Source organism: Ovis canadensis, chromosome 1, assembly GCF_042477335.2.
Source record: "Ovis canadensis isolate MfBH-ARS-UI-01 breed Bighorn chromosome 1, ARS-UI_OviCan_v2, whole genome shotgun sequence".
In the NCBI taxonomy this organism is placed as follows: Eukaryota; Metazoa; Chordata; class Mammalia; order Artiodactyla; family Bovidae; genus Ovis; species Ovis canadensis.
Window position 1 is genome coordinate 47,419,260 of NC_091245.1, and position 18,317 is coordinate 47,437,576.

At 37.4% G+C, this 18,317-nt stretch overlaps 1 protein-coding gene across 22 annotated transcripts in view; it reads right to left on the reverse strand.

Moving 5' to 3' along the window:
* The window catches only part of PTGER3 (prostaglandin E receptor 3), a 291,735-nt gene that overhangs the window by 237,261 nt on the left and 36,157 nt on the right, over nt 1–18,317 (reverse strand). For 15 of the 22 annotated variants that reach the window (XR_011257830.1, XR_011257839.1, XM_069594537.1 and 12 more), the window contains exon 2: nt 17,903–18,082. The exons of 5 other annotated variants lie outside the window; for them this stretch is intronic. Coding sequence is in view for 15 of the 17 variants with exons in the window: in XM_069594537.1 (XP_069450638.1) it covers nt 17,903–18,082 (180 nt within the window). In the remaining 2 variants the exon portion in view is untranslated. Of the gene's footprint in view, nt 1–11,849; nt 12,953–17,902; nt 18,083–18,317 lie in introns of those variants that run through there. 2 more of the 22 variants (XM_069594587.1, XM_069594626.1) reach the window with 2 other exon arrangements.

The following is an 18,317-nucleotide window of genomic DNA, read 5'->3' on the forward strand; positions in this document are numbered from 1 at the left end:
GATTATTTCTGGCACTTGAAAATGCCCAGGCCTCGAAACAGAGTGAAAGCCTTTCTTTCATGTGGCCTTAGAGCATCTCTCCACGATAAGCTTCATGCTTCAGAAAATAACTATAGCAGAAATTCTTCACAAAGGGAATTTGTGGCAATTGTATTCTAACCTGAAATTAGATAAGAATCCTAGCCACACTTTTCATTAATTCTGTGGACTTGGCCGCGTGATTTACCCTCCCAGAGCCTCAGACTCCTCATATGGAAGGTGGTGATAATAGCACCTACTTTGTGGCATTAGCTTGAGAATTTGATAACATGTCAGTTCAGTTGTGTCTGACTCTGCAACCCTATAGACTGTAGCCCACCAGGCTTCTCCAGCCATTGGATTATCCAGGCAAGAATAGCGTAGTGGGTTGCCATGCCCTCCTCCAGGAGATCTTCCCAACCCATGGATCTAACTTGCATCTCCTGCATTGCAGGTGGATTCTTTTACCACTGAGCCACCAGGGAAGCCACATGTACAATATATGTGCTCATAAAATGATATCTGCCTCTAATATTATTTTCACTATTATTATTAGTGTTCATGTTTATTTATGACCATTTTATTTTCTAGGAGTTTTGGTTCCTTACATTTTTTTTTTCTATTGAAAAGCCCTTTTAAAAGCATATGTGATCAAATGAGTGAATTTTTCAGAAATACCAAGACATGAGATCTAGGAAACAGCTTGGGTGCATGCCAGGTTGCTTCAATCATGTCCAACTCTGTGTGACCCTGTGGACTGTAGCCTGCCAGGCTCCTCAGTCCATGGGATTCTCCAGGCCAGAATACTGGAGTGGGTTGCCATGACTTTCTCCGGGGGATCTTCCCAAACCAAGTATCAAATCTGCATCTCCTGCATTGGCAGGAAGATTCTTTACCACCGGTGCCACCTGCGAACTGCCTAGGAAATAAAGTGAAAGTGAAAGTCGCTCAGGCGTGTTTGACTCTTTGCGACCCCATGGACTAAACAGTCCATGGAATTCCCCAGGCCAGAATACAGGAGTGGGTAGCCTTTCCCTTTTCCAGGGAATCATCCCAACCCAGGGATCAAACCCAGGTCTCCTGCATTGCAAGCGAATTCTTTACCAGCTGAGCCACAAGGGAAGCCGCCTAGAAAATGGGGTACCTCATAAAAAAGAGGCAATATGCTGAACTGAGGAGCAACTTTTTAAAAATTTTACTCTAAAAGAGGTAAAGATTATCTGATAGGTTTGAATACCTGGAAAGCTGTTAAGATTTAGTTATTAGCACAAAGAAAGTTAAGCAGATTTAACTTGGTAAGTTCTTAACTCTAGAAGATGAAAAACATGTCCAAGAAAGGAAACATGATGATGGTTCTACTGATTCTGCAGTTAAGGTTATTTACATTGCCATAAAAATGAAAACACTGAATTGTGTTAATAAAATTGCATTATAACCATAATGGGACAATTATTGAGGAGAGAGTTAAATCCAGTAAAATAGAAAAGCAACTTATAAGGTCCAAAGTTGAAGAATCAGGACACAGCAACATAAATACATTATTTAAAAATATAATAGTATATGCCAGAAGAAATGTTGAAAAAAAGCAGAAAGTATTGGAGTTGTTTGGAGAGCAGGGTGGTGGGGAGAGGGTTAGAATAAGGAGTGTGGCTATAAATTTTTTTAAAATAAACTTTTTTATTGAGTGAAAGATTCTTTAAATTCTGTGCTTGTCTGCTCAGTCATGTCTAACTCTTTGTAACCCCATGGACTGTGGCCCACCAGGCTCCTCTGTCCATGGGATTTTCCAGGCAAGAATACTGGAGTGGGTTGCCATTCCCTGCTTCAGGGCATCTTCCTGACCCAGGAATAGAACTCACACCTCCTGTATGTCATGCATTGACAGGCGGACCCTTTACCACTGCACCACCTAGGAAACCCTTTAAATTCTATAGTGCTTCATAATTTTCAATTTTTCATATATGTTATTTCATATAATCACAATCCTTTTATTTGTCCCCTATACCTATATGGCCCTTTCCCTCCTCCCCCTTTCCCTCTCCCTGCTGGCAACCACTGGTTTGTTCTCTGTATCTGTGAGTCTGCCTCTCTTCTTTGTTCTATTCATATTTTTTGTATATTTTAGATTCGACATATAAGTGATCATAAAGTACTTGTCCTTCTCCGTCTGACTTATTTCACTTAGCATAAAGCCCTCCAAGTCAGTTTATGTTGCTGCAAATGGCAATATTTCATTCTTTTTCGTGGCTGAGTAGTATTCCATTGTATCTACCACATCTTTATCCTTCAGTTGTCACAACAAGTTTTTAGTGCCATTTGACTTTTTAAAGGGATGAACATAATATTCTGATTAAAAATGAAACTTTTTTAAGAAAAGAAATACACATTTGAGATATAATGGACATCCCATACACACACACACACGCATATTAATAAACCCAAGAATATGAAAATCTACACAATCTAATCTTTGTAATATTTCCTGAGCCAATATTAAAGAAGTAAATGAGATCTATCATCTAACATGGAGAAGGCAATGGCACCCCACTCCAGTACTCTTGCCTGGAAAATCCCATGGACGGAGGAGCCTGGTAGGCTGCAGTCCATGGGGTCGTGGAGTCGGACACAACTGAAGCGACTTAGCAGCAGTAGCAGCATCATCTAATAACTAATACAGGATTTGGTAATTTGGATGAAGTGTGTGTGTGTTCAGTCACTCAGTTGTATCCGACTCTTTTGCAACCCCATGGACTATAACCCATCCAGCACTGTTGTCCATGGAATTCTCCAGGCAAGAATGATGGAGTGGGTTGCCATTTCCTCCTCCAGGGGATCTTCTTGACCCAGGGGTAGAACTCACAACTCTCACTGTCTCGTGCATTGGCAGGCAGATTCTTTACCACTAAAAGTGCTTTAAAGTATTTTAAACATGCAATGTCCTAGTAGCGATCAAATATTAATTAAACTAATAAATGAATTATTCCAGGTTTCAATGATAATTCTGCTGAAGGGATAGTAACAAGAGTATTCAAAATGGCCATAGTGGAAGAAAGTCTGTGATAAGGAGAAGAGTCATGCACATCTAACTAAGACTGCAAAACTTTTGAGGCAGAATTTCCCCTTTAGAACTTGGCAAGAAATCAATATTATTTCTTCAAAATTTCGCAAATAAAGTAAATTCTGTCATTGCAATTCTTAAAGACACTAGGCAAAAAAATAAATAAATAAATAACAGTCAAGGAATGTTGAAAGTAAGTAACAAAGCACAATTTCTTTTCCTCTTGAAATGGCTTTTCATGGATCTTCTAAGAAGACTCCAAACCACTGACTTTTGAAAATCAGCTTGCAATTTCATGCACACTATCTACAGTTGTCCATTCACATAACCACATCCAGAATGTAGGATGCACTGGTATCAAAGTGCTGTTTCCAAAATATAAATATTTCAGTGCTGAAAGGTGGCATTTTCTTTTTCCTCACTAAGGCAAGAAAAATGCAAAGATAAATGCCATTAATTGTTCCAGACATTTCCCTTTAGTGAAATACAAACTATAAACATCAATACCACATTCCACTAATAGCTTCAAGCATTGGCTTAAAGCATCAATTTTACATTTGTAAAAAGGTCTGAAAGTGTATACCTTGCATTTTACTGAAAGGTTCAATCAATAAGTCCTCCTTGTTGCTTTCATTCTAAATAGCAACACAAAAATGTAGTACTTGCATAAGTGTAAATATATATTTATTCATATATGTATCATAACATAAAGTTACATAACAGAAAATAATAAGAAATTATATCCTAGTCATTTTCAAGGTTTCATGTTTCAGGTGGGATGTTATTTTTTTAATTGATTTTTTTAATAGCTTTGTTTTAATCTTTCTTGAGGGATCAACACAAGGCAGAATGAAAATAAGCTCTGTGGAAGGCAAATGTGTCATTGGAAGAGATGTAATTCTTTATTTAAATAATGGTCTTTTCATTTTTCAACCTGTTTTTGGCAAATAACCTATAATGCTCCTCTTCTGGTTAGGATTATGTTATTTTTTTTGCCCCACATGATGCCAATTTTTTTTTAATGATTGCCATTCCTTTTAATAATTCTACCCCCCCCATTATGTTGATTTACTATTATGGGCATACAATGAGATGTCAAGGAATTTTGGCATTCACAGGGAAGTAATTATGTTGATCTAATTCCAGTTTTGGATTTTAGCTTTCTAACCAAACATGGAAACTTGTGAGGTTCCTTAAATCACAAAAATTCTCTCACAGCAAGAATTCTTAACCTGTGTCTATAAATTTCCAGGACATCTGTAGACAGACTTAGGACTGCATAATCTCTGACACTATAAAAAAAAAAAGAAAGAAAGAAATTCTGTGTACTTTTTGTAAGAAAGAGATCCAAACCTTTCACCAGACTATTAGAGGTGTCTCTGACCCACAGTGTTTAAGAACTAGTGTTCTATTCAGCATGCTTGCTATGTTAAGTCACTTCAGTAATGTCCAACTCTGTGCGACCCTGTGGACTGACAGGTTCCTCTGTCCATGAGATCCTCCAGGCAAGAAGGCTAGAGTGGGTTGCCATGACCTCCTCCATGGGATGTTTCCAACTCAGGGATTGAACCCACGTCTCTTATTATCTCTGCATTGGCAGGTGGGTTCTTTATCACTAGTGTCCCTGGGAATCTTGTTCTACTGGGTACTTCCAGTTAAATCTAATTTTAAAAGGCCTCAGTTGGTGGTAATGGTTTCAGAATTATTTTCTTCCAATGCTCTTTTCAAAATTGAATTCCAACAACCTGATATGTAATATTCAAAGCCTTCTTTTAAAAATATTACATAAGAATCTTAGGCATAAGCACTGATTATCCATAGTCCTTTCTTACTTTACCTCAGAAATTTACAGTAGATTAATGAGTACCTTCATGTTAATTTTAATTTTGACCAGAGTTAGGGTTTAAGCTTTTCAACTTTTTATTTCACACAACCTATGGGTGAATTTAATTCAGATGACCATCACATCTACTACTGTGGGAAGGAATCCCTTAGAAGAAATGGAATAGCCATCATAGTCAACAAAACAGTCTGAAATGCAGTATTTGGATGCAATCTCAAAAACAACAGAATGATCTCTGTTCATTTCCAAGGCAAACCATTCAATATCATGGTAATTCAAGCCTATGCCCTGACCAGTAACACTGAAGAAACTGAAGTTGAACAGTTCTATGAAGACCTACAAGAACTTTTAGAACTAACACCCAAAGAAGATGTCCTTTTCATTACAGGGGACTGGAATGCAAAAGTAGGAAGTCAAGAAACACCTGGAGTAACAGGCAAATTTGGCCCTGGAGTACAGAATGAAGCAGAGCAAAGGCTAATAGAGTTTTCCCAAGAGAACACACTGGTCATAGAAAACACCCTTTCCAACAACACAAGAGAATACTCTACACATGGCCATCACTAGATGGCTAACACTGAAATCAGACTGATTATATTCTTTGCAGCCAAAGATGGAGAAGCTCTATACAGTCAGGAAAAACAAGACCAGGAGCTGACTGTGCCTCAGATCATGAATTCCTTATTGCTAAATTCAGACTTAAATTGAAGAAAGTGGGGGAAACCACTAGACTATCCAGAAATGACCCAAATCAAATCCCTTATGATTATACAATGGAAGTGAGAAACAGATTTAAGGGCCTAGATCTGATAGACAGAGTGCCTGATGAACTATGGACGGAGGTTCGTGACATTGTACAGGAGACAGGGATCAAGATCATCCACAAGAAAAAGAAATGCAAAAAGGCAAGATGGCTGTCTGAGGAGGACTTACAAATCGCTGTGCAAAGAAGAGAAGTGAAAAGTAAAGGAGAAAAGAAAAGATATAAGCATCTGAATGCAGAGTTCCAAAGAATAGCAAGAAGAGATAAGAAAGCCTTCCTCAGCGAACAATGTAAAGAAATGGAGGAAAATAATAGAATGGGAAAGACTAGAGATCTCCTCAAGAAAATTAGAGATAACCAGGGAACATTTCAGGCAAAGATGGGCTCAATAAATGACAGAAATGGTATGGAATTAACAGAAGCAGAAGATATTAAGAAGAGGTGGCAAGAATACACAGAACTGTACAAAAAAGATCTTCACGACCCAGATAACTGTGATGGTGTGATCACTCACCTAGAGACAGACATCCTGGAATTTGAGGTCAAGTGGGCCTTAGGAAGCATCACTATGAACAAAGCTAGTGAAGGTGATGGAATTCCAGTTGAGCTATTTCAAATTCTAAAAGATGATGCTGTGAAAGTGCTGCACTCAATATGACAACAAATTTGGAAAACTCAGCAGTGGCCACAGGACTGGAAAAGGTTAGTTTTCACTTCAACCCCAAAGAAAGGCAATGCCAAAGAATGTTCAAACTACCCCACAATAGAATTCACCTCACACACTAGTAAAGTAATGCTCAAATTCTCAAGCCAGGCTTCTGCAATACGTGAACCATGAACTATCAGATGTTCAAGCTGGCTTTAGAAAAGACAGAGGAACCAGAGGTCAAATTGCCAACATTCACTGGATTATCAAAAAAGCAAGAGAGTTCCAGAAAAACACCTATTTCTGCTTTATTGACTATGCCAAAGCCTTTGACTGTGTGCATCACAATAAACTGTGGAAAATTCTGAACGAGATGGGAATACCAGACCACCTGACCTGCCTCCTGAGAAATCTGTATGCAGGTCAGGAAGCAACAGTTAGAACTGGACATGGAACAACAGACTGGTTCCAAATAGAAAAAGGAGTATGTCAAGGCTGTATATTGTCACAGTGTTAAATATAACTTATATGCAGAGTATATCATGAGAAATGCTGGGATGGAAGAAACCCAAGCTGGAATCAAGATTGCTGGGGGAAATATCCATAACCTCAGATTTGTAGATGATACCACCCTTATGGCAGAAAGTGAAGAGGAACTAAAAAGCCTCTTGATGAAAGTGAAAGAGGAGAGTGAAAAAGTTGGCTTAAAACTCAACATTCAGAAAACTAAGATCATGGCATCTGGTCCCATCATATCATGGCAAATAGATGGGGGAACAGTGGCTGACTTTATTTTGGGGAACTTCAGAATCACTGCAGATGATGACTTCAGCCATGAAATGACACTTACTCCTTGGAAGGAAAGTTATGGACAACCTAGATAGCATATTAAAAAGCAGAGACATTAAAAAGCAGATATTGTCAACAAAGGTCTGTCTAGTCAAGGCTATGGTTTTTCCAGTGGTCATTTATGGATGTGAGAGTTGGACTGTCAAGAAAGCTGAGTGCTGAAGAATTGAAGCTTTTGAACTGTGGTGTTGGAGAATACTCTTGAGAGTTCCTTGGATTGCAAGGAGATCCAACCAGTCCATTCTAAAGGAGATCAGTCCTGGGTGTTCATTGGAAGGACTGATGTTGAAGCTAAAACTCCAGTACTTTGGCCACCTCATGCGAAGAGATGACTCATTTGAAAAGACCCCGATGGTGGGAAAGATTGAGGGCAGGAGGAGAAAGGGACGACAGAGGATGAAAGGGTTGGATGGCATCACCAACTCAATGGACATGAGTTTGGGTGAACTCTGTGGTTTGGTGATGGACAGGGAGGCCTGGTGTGCTGTGGTTCATGGGGTCACAAAGAGTCAGACATGACTGAGCGACTGAACTGAACTGCTCTACATTTTAGATGTAGAGCACAAGACTTGAACTCTGTCAGCAAAATGTATAGTAATAACTTCATACCTGAAATATTGCAGACTGGCACAAACTCAGAAAGGCATAGGCTGATTTGCCCCAAATTTGACTGTTCTTTAATAAAAATCATATCTCAGATTAAATAAAGCTCTTACAACACTGTAAGATAGACCAGACATGAAAAAATTCCATTAAAGACAAAATTTGGTAAATTAGTCTCTCTAGCTAAAGTACCTTACCTAGAAATGTAAACTGAATTAAGAGGAATCTTAACAGATTTTTTAAGGTCCTGGGAGAAATGGACTGTCTTTAGATGTCACTTTGAGAGACATATTACCCTGGGCCCTCTTATCAAGAACAAAATAAGGATTGGGGCATCAATGGAAAAATGATACTTTCTAAGAAATTGCACCTCTTCCTTTGTGAATAGGTTTATGTGATTACGGAAGTGGATCAGGGCCCATGGTGATCCAGGCATTGTTGTACTGGTAGCACCACATTTTTGTGCATTCAGACACAAACTGACATTCTAGTGCTTGCTTCCTTGGGAAAAGCCAGAATGGTGCCTGTCTGGACCAAGATCCCACAGATGACCTTGCCCTGCCAACCCTCACACACATAGCCTCCTCTTGGTGACCATGACCCTTGCCCTAAGGCAGAGACTCTCAACTATGAGCCAATATGTCCTCTATGGTGCATTTGGCAATATCTGGGCACATTTTTGATTGCCACAACTAGGGCAATATTACTGGCATCCAATAAGTAGCTGCTAAACAGCTTACAATGTACAAGATACTGTACCCCCCAAAAAGAATTCTCTGCCCCAATGGGCCAATAGTTCCAAGATTCAGAAATCCTGTCCTAAGACCTTTCCCCCACTCTATAAGATTACAGAGGCATGCACTATTCAGAACCACATTTTTTAGTGGGCCACTAGAATTTAATCAATATGAATGTCTTGCAAATTGTACTGCTTTGGGCAGAGTGGAGTGAATAAATATTCTAAAATGTGCCTCTGCCTTCCTGGTTAACACCAACTCCTTTCTCCAAAAAAAAACACACAGCACTAAGTCGTGTCTGACTCTTGCAACCTCTTGAACTGTAGCCTGCCAGGCTCCTCTGTCCATGGGATTCTCCAGGCAAGAATACTGGAGTGGGTTGCCATTTCCTTCTCCAAGGGACCTTCCTGACCCCAGAAATTGAACCCAGTCTCTTGCATTGCAGGCAGATGCTTTACCAACTGAGCTACACAGGAACCCAAAGGCAAATTAAATGTCACCTCCTACACAAAACTATTTCCTATTTCATCATCACCTTCCCCACATAGTACTTATAGGCTTACCCCAATAGCAGCTCTGTTCAAATTACTTCCCATTTCCCTACTAGATTATAAATTCACTGAAAGCTATGTTTGTTTATTTTAAAATCCTTGTATCTTCGTGCTTACTAGAATGCTTAGCACATTACATGTACACAGCAAATATGTGTGGAAGAAAAGAACAAGGCTGGAGCACCGGCTTGGATTCTGAGTACCTACCTCCAAAATAGGTTTACTCAAGACTGTTTTAGGGAACTGCCCTTGTGATGCAGTGACTAAGACTCTCCACTCCCAATGCAGGGACCCTGGGTTCAATCCCTGGTTGGGAAACTAGATCCCACATCCACAACTAAGAGTTCACAGGCCACAGCTAAAGATTCTGCATGCTGCAACTATAGACCCAGTGCAGCCAAATATCTAAGGATGTCTGACTGCCTGTCCTCCAAGGACATGAAACTGAGCAACGTCTCATTCCTGGTATGTAGGATCATCAGCATTTTAGTGGAAATTCCTGGCCTACTAGAAGATAGCCATAATGATGTTTACCTGAAATGCCACAAGACAAAGACTGTAGAGATCATAAGATCTAGTTGGGGGTTTACGTCAGCACTCTCCCTAAATGCCTTTTCTTAGAGGAAAGAGGGCAAGGTTAACATGCTACTTTTAATAAGCCTGGCTTTGCAGCCTGTGTTCTACAGAACTTCTTCCTTCACCAAAGGAGGAAAAAGTATAGTGAACTTAATGAACACATGAACAGAGTAGTGAGGTAGTCCAACACTCATCTCAACTAGTAGCCAGCTCACACAAATACCCATGTTCAAATCTACTAAAGGAGCTGACTATGAACAAGGACAGTTCTTTTGTTGGCTGCCTATAGATTATATGCAAATCCACAGTGGGAGAATTAAATTTAGGATAATTTATAAATGTGCTTTTGTACTAAAAGCAAAAAAGTTGGATTATAACATGAATAGGCATCAAATTAGAGATACCAAGGGAACATTTGATGCAAAGGTGGGCACAATAAAGGACAGAAACAGTATGGAGCTAAAAGAAACAGAAGATATTAAGAAAAGGTGGCAAGAATACACAGAACTGTACAAAAAAGGTCTTCATGACCCAGATAACCATGATGGTGTGATCACTCATCTAGAGCCAGACATTGTGCAATGTGAAGTCAAGTTGGCCTTAAGAAGCATCACTATGAGCAAACCTAGTGGAGGTGATGGAATTTCAGTTGAGCTATTTCAAATCCTAAAAAGATGATGCTGTGAAAGTGCAGCACTCAATATGTCAATAAATTTTGAAAGCTGACCACAGGACTGGTAAAGGTCAGTTCTCATTCCAATCCCAAAGAAAGGCAATGCCAAAGAATGTTCAAACTACTGCACAATTGCATTCATCTCACATGCCAGTAAAATATTGCTCCAAATTCTCCAAGCAAGGCTTCAATAGTATGTGGACCGAGAACTTCCAGATGTTCAAGCTGGATTCAGAAAAGGCAGAGGAACCAGAGATCAAATTGCCAACAACTGTTGGGTCATAGAAAAAGCAAGGGAGTTCCAGAAAAACATCTACTTCTACTTTATTGGCTACTCCAAAGCCTTTGACTGTGTGGATCACAACAAACTGTGGAAAATTCTTCAAGAGATGGGAATACCAGATCACCTGATCTGCCTCCTGAGAAATCTGTATCCAGGTCAAGAAGCAATAGTTAGAACCAGACATGGAAAAACAGACTGGTTCCAAATAGGAAAAGGAGTATGTCAAGGCTGTATATTGTCACCTTGCTTATTTAGCTTATATGCAGAGTTCATCATGTGAAATGCCAGGCTGGATGAAGCACAAGCTGAAATCAAGATTGCCGGGAGAAATATCAATAACCTCAGATATACAGATGACACCACCCTTATGGCAGAAAGTAAAGAAGAAATAAAGAGCCTCTTGATGAAAGTGAAAGCGGAGAGTGAAAAAGTTGGCTTGAAACTCAACATTCAGAAAACTAAGATCATGGCATCTGGTCCCATCTCTTCATGGCAAATAGATGGGGAAACAATGGAAACAGTGACAGACTTTCTTTTCTTGGGCTCCAAAATCACTGCAGATGGTGACTAAAGCCATGAAATTAAACGATGCTTGCTCCTTGGAAGAAAAGCTATGACCAACCTAGACAGCACATAAAAAGCAGAGACATTACTTTGCTGACAAAAGTCCATCTAGTCAAAGCTATGGTTTTTCCAGTAGTCACATATGGATGTGAGAGTTGGACTCTAAGAAAGCTGAGTGCCGAAGAATTGATGCTTTTGAACTGTGGTGTTGGAGAAGACTCTTGAGAGTCCCTTGGACTGCAAGGAGATCCAACCAGTTCGTCCTAAAGGAGATCAGTCCTGAATATTCACTGGAAGGACTGATGCTGAGGCTGAAACTCCAATCCTTTGGCCACCTGATGTGAAGAATTTAGTCATTTGAAAAGACCCTGATGCTGGGAAAGACTGAAGGCAGGATTAGTAGAGGACGACAGAGGATGAGAGGGTTGGATGGCATCACGGACTCAATGGACATGAGTTTGAGTAAACTCCAGGAGTTAGTGATGGACAGGGAAGCCTAATGTGCTGCAGTCCATGGGGTTGCAAAGAGTTGGATATGACTGAGTTACTGAACTGAACTGATTGCATTATATTGTGCTATTATTTTGATAAAGCAAATCTAATAGGATTTCAGCAAAATACTAAATGCAATTATCAGTAAAACATTCCTGACATGAGTTGGCATCAGGAAAGAAAGACAGGGCCATTTCAGAACATTCAACTTTATTTTCCAATGACAAACACAACATAAATAACATACATTTGTTAAATATACAGACTAGCTATGACTTGAATGCCATCAAAATTCTGATGTATTTTTCAGTCTTTTATTCTTTGTCTCCACAATATTGAAGACTACCCTTTCAAACATAGTGGAAGATATGTTTAGATATACTTAACATAACTTGTGGAAAAATTTTACACAAAGATGACAAAAGTATACCTTCCCATTTAACCCACTGGAATGGAATGCTGAGTAGGAGAGGTGGAGAAACATACAATTTCTATACTGAGCTTTACATCATTTATTAAAGTGTCAATGATTTCAATTCTCACTTAGATACATTTTGAAAATAATGTATTCATTTGTTGTAAATAGATTAAGATAATCAGTGCCTATTTTTCATTTGCTTGCTTACAGAAAGGTTCAACTTTATGCTATCTGTACAAAACTGTTTTGTCAAAGAAGATGGAAAAAGTAAGATATTCTATCTATATATGGAGGCTTGGGAAGAAAAAGAGTTTTGTAGTCAGTGATGACTTGAGTGAATTGAACATTTGCTTTTACAGAAAAGAACACTGGCCACCCCTCACTTTGTCCTACAGATGCTCAAGTGTATGAAGATAAATGTGGCCCCTTCCTCTCCTTGCTTCTGTGAAATGGCCTAAAAGGATGAAGAATCTTGACAAGTTGGAAATATATAGGCTTTCCTTCATCTGTTTGTCTTTGTTCTCTGTCCCACCCTCCATGTCTATTCCATAGGAGTGTCCTTTCAAAAGCTGAAAGAACATTGAGGTCCATCAGTAAGTCATATGCATTTTCTCCTGCTAAACATTACAGCTTTGATTTCTACAGAAATTGAAAACCATAGAAAGAAACTATTTTCATATTAAAGTCTGGTGATTGGCAAGCTTTTGGCTAGATATCTGATTCACTTTAATTAAAAAGCCAAACTATTCTAATTCTAAAGCAACTGACAGGGACTTCCCTGGTGGTCCAGTAGTTAAGACTCCGTGCTTCCAATGCAGGGGACCCGGGTTCGATCCCTGGTCGGGGAACTAGGATCCCACATGCTGCGGGGTGAGGCCAAAAAAAAAAAAAAGAAGAAAAAAAAGTAAAGCAACTGACAAAGGAATTTAAGAGCTGATCAAAAAATTTTAGAAGTGTTATCATCTCTAAAATGCTTGATAAGCCTGAAAACCTAATTGTACCTGATGTTAATCTCTTTCCTTCTTATCTTTACTCCCATAATAAAATTATTTCATTAAAGCAGATATTAAAAAACAGACTCAGATCTGTTTCATAGATTAGTACATTAGCACATTAGAAATGTGAAACCATTCTCTCTCTTAAAAACAATCCCAGCTTCACCAATAGTAAATATTTCTGTTACTTTCTCTCCATGAGAAAATGGATAAAGAGGCTGGAGGCAAGGAAGCCAGGGAAACAGTCTTCTTTCTAATGAAGAAATTAGCATTTCGGTAGATATATGAGTTGTTTACAATTTAACACAAATTGATGTAAAATTTCTGAAAATAGAATAATTTTCATTCTAAATTTTAAAATGTGTAATCTATATATGAGCAAATATGGTATATGCCTGATTGAACTTCATTTCTAGAGAATCAAAATATAGTAGGCTTGTGGTATCATAATGTAATGGTTTACAACTCAACTTGTATAAATGGGAAGCCTTTAAGTAGAATCCTCACTTAAGATTTACAAAACAGAGACTCCATAAAATTAAAATTCTGTGCTCCTTCATTATTTAAAAGAGTAGAGAGTAGGGAAGAGTGAGAAAAAAAATGTAAAGCAGCATGTATTGAAGATATAATTCCATTTGATTTAAAAACTAATTGTTGACCTCCTTTGGGGGAAAAAAACCTTACTTCTAGAAGTGCTGAAGTCTTTCATAGATGTGCACATAGATGTCACTGTGAGAACAAAGTCACCCTGTACTGCTCTTTTTACTTTCTTTAGTTTTATTCAAGGTGGACTCAATCCAAAAAAGGCATTCAGGGAAGGCATGTGAAAGATTTTACTTAATAGCTACAGCACGAATCATTACAAAATTGAAACCTTTTGGGTGAGAGTAATCCAGGAGTAATGAACTTTCACATGTAATTAGTATCCATATACCTGATACCAGTATAATGAAGTTCTAATTTCTAAATTTGCCATAATTCTCTGTTTCATGATTCATATGTAATCACTACCTATTAGTTGTCTTAGAGTTTTGAACTGACAGCACCTTCTTAAATGTGCATGTGAGTTTTAGTTTGATTTTCAAAGTTTGTAAATAGATTATATCATAACCTCCATTATGAAACATCATAGATGTATGTCACCTCTTATTAACATTGTATTGCAACTCAGAAAACAGTTCTATCAATATAGCCACAGTATTAAATGCTCTTTATTTAAAAAATGATATAATCTCATTCATTGAACAATTCTGTTCACTTATTTAGACCTCAGCTTTAGTAGATTTGAGACATACACAATCACAAAGACAGCAATAAACAAGCAGCTGTGAAGATATGGCATGCTTGATGACCTAAACTTTTTACAGAGGTAAATCATGGAAACGTCATCAGTTATTCCACAATAAACTTTTAATATGTTTGTAGTAATAAATACTCTACAGTCTCTCTGTGTCACTCACCTTCTAGTAACCTGCATATTTCAAAAGAAGCTTTGGGAATAGAGTATGAAAATAAATGGGCAATATATGTGTTTAAAATTTCAAAGAATAAGATTTTTCTATTTTCTTAGCTGACTTAATCCCAATACAAAAGGGCTATGATTATCAACATGGGGAAGACTGAAAACAGAGCACTAATCTGGGGTCAAAACCAACAAAAACATACAAAGTATTAAATAAAAGGCCTAATTCTTGAAAATCTAAGAATACTGCCACAGATTGTCCACTTTATTAATATACTGTTTTGTTAGAGTTTTTAGTTTGTCTATTACTCAATGCCAGTGTGTTCTCAGGGTCTTTTACAGTTGACTTTTACATGAGCTTCTAAAATTTTATTCCATAACATGGTCAAGAGGTCTTTTATATAATAAATAAGTGTTCAGTATATATATGTGGCTTTAAATTGGCAATCATTTGAATCTGGCATGATTAAATGCTTATGTTTACTTAAAATGACTTGGTATATAGCTTAGGCAGATTTGCTAAATCCTTGGATAACACATTTAATTTCTTCAATTTAAAATATTTTAAAGATATCTACCATACTTATTTCATTTGAAAAGTAAACTGTTCTTATTGGTTGACGTGTCATCATTCTCTTCAGTGATACAACATAGCTGAATAAATTCACTGTGTGGAAAATCAGAATAGCTTTGTAAAATCTATAATAGTCGATATTACATCTATTTTTACATTGCACTCACTTCTTTCTATTTGGTTTCCTAGGTCTCCGGTTTTTTAAACCAGTATTGAGAAGTTTTGGGATTGCCATAATTTTTGCATGCATTTTTTTTCCTGCTTAAAACTAAGTATACTTGAGTGAACTTAAAGACTAAGGAACTTAAACTTGGAAACTGATATACTCGTCTGCAGTGACTTTAGATGTTTTCTTCCTTATCACATTTAGGGCTTCTGAACATCCTGAAATCTAACCTCAGCTATCATCCAAAGGACAATATCATTTAGGACTAACATTTCTTACCAGGTTTTTCATGTACTAACAAGTCACATGCTGTTTACGTAACTCTTCCTTTCCACTTCCTTTTCAAGCTTGTTCAAAAACTGCCATCAACCACAGCTACCATCTATCCCTGGGCAGGAAACTATTCCATAGTTAAGCATGGGTTTTAGGTTGTTTTGTCTTTATGAATTTCTGTGGTTGGATGAAAAGTGATATTTCGTTGACTGTCATCTCAATTACCACTTGGGGATAGTAATTTCTCAAATTATTAATACAAATGATGTACTTCGTTATGAAGCAATATAATGCTGAACATTTGAAGATAAATTTGTATTTCTGTAATTAAACAAGCAGAGTTCATTCACTTTATCAACTCGATGGTCTGTACAGTCACAAAGCACTTCAACCATATAGTGGGACCCCACTGATGTGCACTTGGTTTTGGCAGATAATTATTCATTCATTCACTGAACAAAGAGTCACTGAACACTTTCTATATCCCAAGTGCAAGGTGCTGGAAGAAATAACCCATTCAAGCTCACACTACTTGGATCTATGCTATGTATGTGCCTAAACCTAGGGCCTAAAGCCTCTTAATTATAAAGTCATTTAAGTACACTTTGTTTTAAAAGTATATAGTTTTGTCTCATCCTCCCTGAGGTGACTTGTGGAATTATTTAATTCTATGGTATAGAGAAATTTTTAAATGTCCTTTTAGTATAGGTTATTTGTCATCATTTTTTTTCCAAAACCTAGACTAGTGGAACCACCATGAGTTACATAAGCACTCTCAGCAGATTTTGCCTTCTCACTCAGTTTGACATGAGCATTTAAATTGATTCCTCCTAATTGACTTAGCCTGGTAAACATATTAATCTAATAGATATTTTGCACCTCTTAAAATTAATTCTTCCCCAGATGCCTATTGAATACACATACAAAAAGGTAGTTACTATAAAGGAGTATAAATAAATTTCAAGTTTCTTAAAACTGGGAAAACAATAAAGGAAAAAGCAAGTTAAACTCTGAATGAGAAACAGTAAGTTTGCAAAACAAATGCTCTAAAGAGTACAAAGAACATTTTATGTAGGTCTGATTTGAAAGATTGTTGTGTTTGTTGGGGAGTTGCTTTTATTTTCTTAAGTGTAATTCTCAAAATTTAATGTAGTGACCTACTTGTGCCAAAAAGATATCAAGCTTAGCTGTCAAGGTTTGTGCACATAATAAGAGATACATTTTAATAATAAATATTTAGATAGAAACTTTGAAGAGAGGGCAGAGAAAGTGCTGTGAGGTATCAATATTATAATTTCCTTATCCTATAAATAGGCTAAACTATGGAAAGTCTTTATGGAAGCTTTAAAATATTTACTGGTCTTAGAATAGGAGTTAGTATTTAAATACACAAAAGACTGAAGAGAATACCTTGGGTGGAAAAATCAGGGAAAATAATTAGCCAAAGTACCTATATTTAGGGCTCAAATCAGTCCTTAAATAGAATTTTGAAAAAAATCACTTCACTGACTCCCAAATACAGTTTCATGAATCTTCTCCAGGCTTGTAGGAATTAAAAATGTAATCTAAAGGAAGAACATTTAACAATTTGGATGTTCACAAATTGTCATGTTTGAAATAAATGGAATTAACTGACTCATTCAGGTAATGAATAAACCTAATTACCAACCCAACCAAAACAGACTCTAAGGTTAGCAGCTAATTTGCATATTAAATGACATTTAAGTAACATCGGTATCAATGAATACTGTGAATATGTTATGCATTTTTTCATCCTAAATCAACATTTTTAAAAAATTTAAGGGGAATCAAAGTGACACAGAGAGAAAGAGAGAGAGTAAAAGAGAAAGCAGAAGACCAAGGCCTTTGAGCAAAAACAAGCTGTTGCCTTGTCTTCAAATATCTGTGTGTTGAATTCCCCATAGAATATTAACTATCCCTACACAGCCCCCACCACAGACCAAGATCATTTATAAAAATAAAAGAAGTGCTTTCACCTAATAAATAATCACACATTCAGCTACATATGGAAGAGACCCCAAAACACTAGACTGCTATTAATCTATTTTCCTTTGCTTGTGTTTCAATACTTTTGGCATATAGGGCATTATTAATATTTATGCTTCTGAGACCATTTAGGCCTTATATCAAAAATTCTACTTCAATGCATAAATAGCGGCATGTTAGAGATGCCTAAATTCACAGTAAGATTTAGGGCTATTTTTTGCCAAAAGCTGTGAACATGCAAGTTGATTAAGTGTTCTCTTTCATGCTCCTGGTCTGTGTTATTTCATTGGATAGTGAGATAGGCGGCACTTTAGGTCCATCATTAAAGTAGCTGGAGACAGCATTTGCTACCTGGCAAAACTTTTGAAGAAGGATCTTTCTTAGCAGCAGATAAACCCAGGGATCCAAGATCTGGTTCAGTGAAGCCAGGCGAACAGCTATTAAGAAGAAGTTGCACTCATCCTGATTTTCTGTGTATGTCTTGCAGTGCTCAACTGACGTGTGATTGAAGATCATTTTCAACATCATTATCTAAGAAAAAGGGACATATTATTATTCCAAAGATTAATAAAGTCATATGCATCTCCCCACATGGTTCTTTGCACATGGTTAGTTTACAATAAGTTGGTTGTTGGGTTAAAATGATTAATTCAAGCAACATTTATACTCATAGAACACAGCCCTGAATTATATAAGATATCCCTCTGGATTTTCCCACATTTTTGCCTATTCAACATGAGGCAGATTTTTTTTTAAAATACATATT